The 3,246-nt window shown below is 40.1% G+C and overlaps 1 protein-coding gene across 1 annotated transcript in view; it reads right to left on the bottom strand.

Annotated features, from left to right (window-relative positions):
• LOC128618400 (tripartite motif-containing protein 16-like) overlaps window positions 1-3,246 on the bottom strand; it is a 10,351-nt gene extending 7,105 nt beyond the window's left edge. The window contains exon 1 of the mRNA XM_053641979.1: window positions 2,396-3,246. Coding sequence (XP_053497954.1) covers window positions 2,396-3,175 — 780 coding nt within the window. The 5' untranslated portion in view covers window positions 3,176-3,246. The remainder of the gene's footprint in view (window positions 1-2,395) is intronic.

Here is a 3,246-nt window from a genome sequence, read left to right as displayed (position 1 = left end):
ATAAGAGAAAGCTCTTCCCCCTGCTGTAGCCTTCACTATTCGAGGTACCTTCAAATAGCCTGCATCTTTTGATCTAAGTAGGCGTGGCGGATTATATAAAACCAAAAGGTCGCTTAGATATTGTGGCGCGAGACCATTTAGTGCTTTATAGGTTAATAAAAGTATTTTATAGTTAATGCGAGATTTTACTGGGAGCCAATGCAGTATTGATAATATCGGTGTGATATGGTCGTATCTTCTAGTTCTAGTTAGGACTCTAGCAGCTGCATTCTGGACTAACTGGAGCTTATTTATATTCCTACTGGAACATCCAGACAGTAAGGCATTACAGTAATCTAATCTAGAGGTGATGAATGCATGAACTAGTATTTCCGCATCATGTAGTGACAATATGTTTCTTATTTTAGAAATATTTCTGAGATGAAAGAAGGCTATCCTAGTAATATTATCTACATGAGCATCAAATGAAAGACTGGAGTCAATAATCACTCCAAGGTCTTTAACTGCTGCACATGATGAAACAGAAAGACCATCCAGAGTAACCATGTGATCAGAAAGATTACTTCTAGCTACACGTGGGCCTAATAAAAGTATTTCTGTTTTATCAGAATTAAGTAGAAGGAAGTTAGTTAACATCCAATGTCTAATGTCCTTTACACAATCCTCAACTTTACTAAGCTTCTGTCTGTCCTCTGGCTTCGCTGAAACATACAACTGTGTATCATCAGCATAACAGTGGAAGATAATTCCATGTTTACGAATAATTTGACCTAGGGGTAGCATATATAAAGTAAAGAGCAGTGGGCCTAAAACAGAACCCTGTGGAACTCCAAAAGTAACCTCAGTACGCATGGAGAATTCACCATTTACATCTACGAACTGATAACGATCGGTCAGATAAGACCTGAGCCAGGAGAGGACTGTTCCCTTAATGCCAACAACATTTTCTAATCTATCAAGGAGAATAGTGTGATCTATAGTATCAAAAGCTGCACTAAGGTCGAGTAACACAAGCAGAGAGACACAACCCTGATCAGAGGTCAGTAGTAGGTCATTTACTACTTTAACTAACGCTGTCTCTGTGCTATGATGAGGTCTAAACCCTGACTGATACATTTCATGAATGTTATTCCTATCTAAGTACGAGCATAACTGCTTTGCTACAACCTTTTCTAAAATCTTAGAGATGAAGGGGAGATTTGATATTGGTCTATAGCTGGACAATTGAGACGGGTCAAGATCAGGTTTTTTAATCAAGGGTTTAATAACTGCTAATTTAAGTGATTTAGGTACATAGCCAGTGCTTAGGGAAGAATTGATTATATTTAGAAGTGGTTCAATTACTCCTGGACAAATCTGTTTAAACAAACATGTAGGTACGGGATCTAGTATGCAAGTTGATGAATTGGCTGAAGAGATTAATGTAGCTAGTTCGGTCTCTCTAAGCGGAGCAAAGCACTCTAAACATTGATCTGATATTGCTACATTGTCATGTAATGGGTTTGTTACAGTACTGTCCAGTTTTAATTTAATGGCCTGTATTTCACGTCTATATTTTTAACCTTATCGATGAAAAATTTCATGAAATCTTCACTGCTATGTAATGATTGAGTGTTTCTCTCTGTAGTGGTTTTATTCCTAGTTAATTTAGCTACTGTGTTGAAAAGGAATCTAGAATTGTTTTTGTTATCTCCTATTAAGGTGGAGAAATAGATTTTTCTAGCATCGCCAAGAGATTTCCTATATTTCAGTAGGCTCTCCTTCCATGGAGGGCGCCCTGACTTTTCATGCAGAAGTTCTTCTTTGGTTGTCTGCATAATTTCCTGTCTTCATTATTCTCATGTGTTTGTTATTTTCCTGATTAGTTTCCGTATTTAAGTTTTTTCTTTCTTCACTTGCTGGAGAATTGTGTGTTTAAGTTAGTCATGACTGCACATCACATGATGACATGGTCTTGCTTAGGCTTAGGCTTAGGGTTAGGGTTGTGTTAGGGTTCACTGATCTCTCTCACACACACACACACACACACACACACACACACACACACACACACACTCGCCTGTTTAATGTTTCACCTTAACTAGCAAAACTACTTGAGTTCCAGTTTTTCAGCGTCTGACTGTGAAGCTTTCGTTCTTGTAGTATCTGCTGTGTTTTGTTGTTGTGTGTGCATCATGGTCTCCTGACACTGTCATGTGGGTGTTGACTGAAATGTTCACTAACTGGTCTGATCAGATACCACAGATACTCTGGGGACAAAGTTTAACAGATAAAACTTTCGTTTTACACTGTCTATCAATCGGAAGGGTTTTGTAAAAGATTTTTAAACTTACAAATTCTGGATTAAAAAATAGAATTAGGACAAATTCATTCTGGGCAGATTTCTCGTTCTCACCTGTTTCTCGGCTCTTTCTGCTGTGACTGTGACGGCGTCGTGTCCTTTGTGATTATCCATCGTACACAAGTAACAGATGTAGGTCTGATCGCTACGACAGTAGATCTCCATCGGCTTGTTATGTTCAGAGCAGATCTTCTCTTGTAGCTTTGCAGAAGCTTCGAGTAACTTGTGCTTTTTCAAAGCAGGAATTTCAAGATGAGGTTTTAAATGAGTTTCGCAAAGAGAAGCCACACACACCAGACAGGACTTGACGGCTTTGTGTTTTCTCCCGGTGCAGAAATCACACTCCACATCTCCAGGTCCAGCGTAACAGTGAGCAGGAGAAGCAGCTTGGACTTCAGTCTTCTTCAGTTTCTCCACCACTTCAGCCAGCATGTTGTTTCTGCGTAGAACAGGCCTCGGAGTGAAAGTGTCTCTGCACTGAGGACAGCTGTAGACGCCCTTCTGATCCTCCTGATCCCAGAAGCCATTAATACACACCTTACAGAAACTGTGACCACAGGGGATCGCCACCGGATCCTTCAGGAGATCCAGACACACTGGACAGCTGAACTGATCCACTGAAAGCTGATCTACTGAAATACTGGCCTCGGCCATTTTCCTGAACTCACAGAGAGAGAGAGAGAGAGAGAGAGAGAGAGAGAGAGAGACACTGCACTGAACTCTGAGTTTCGTTTCCTTTGAAATGAACTTCCTGGTTCTCTGTGTGTATGAGGAGGTGGTTTTGGAGGAGGAGCACAAAGACAGAGAGATTATAAACACTCCTCTGTTAACCATTTCTTCCTTCAGATTCAGTCCATCATTATATTAAAGACTAAACACTCTCAGACTGATTTCTGCGTGTTTCA

The sequence above is a fragment of the Ictalurus furcatus genome, chromosome 2 (assembly GCF_023375685.1).
Source record: "Ictalurus furcatus strain D&B chromosome 2, Billie_1.0, whole genome shotgun sequence".
Taxonomy (NCBI): Eukaryota; Metazoa; Chordata; class Actinopteri; order Siluriformes; family Ictaluridae; genus Ictalurus; species Ictalurus furcatus.
Note: the sequence above shows the minus strand (reverse complement) of the source record. Positions and strands in the feature narration are given on the sequence as shown.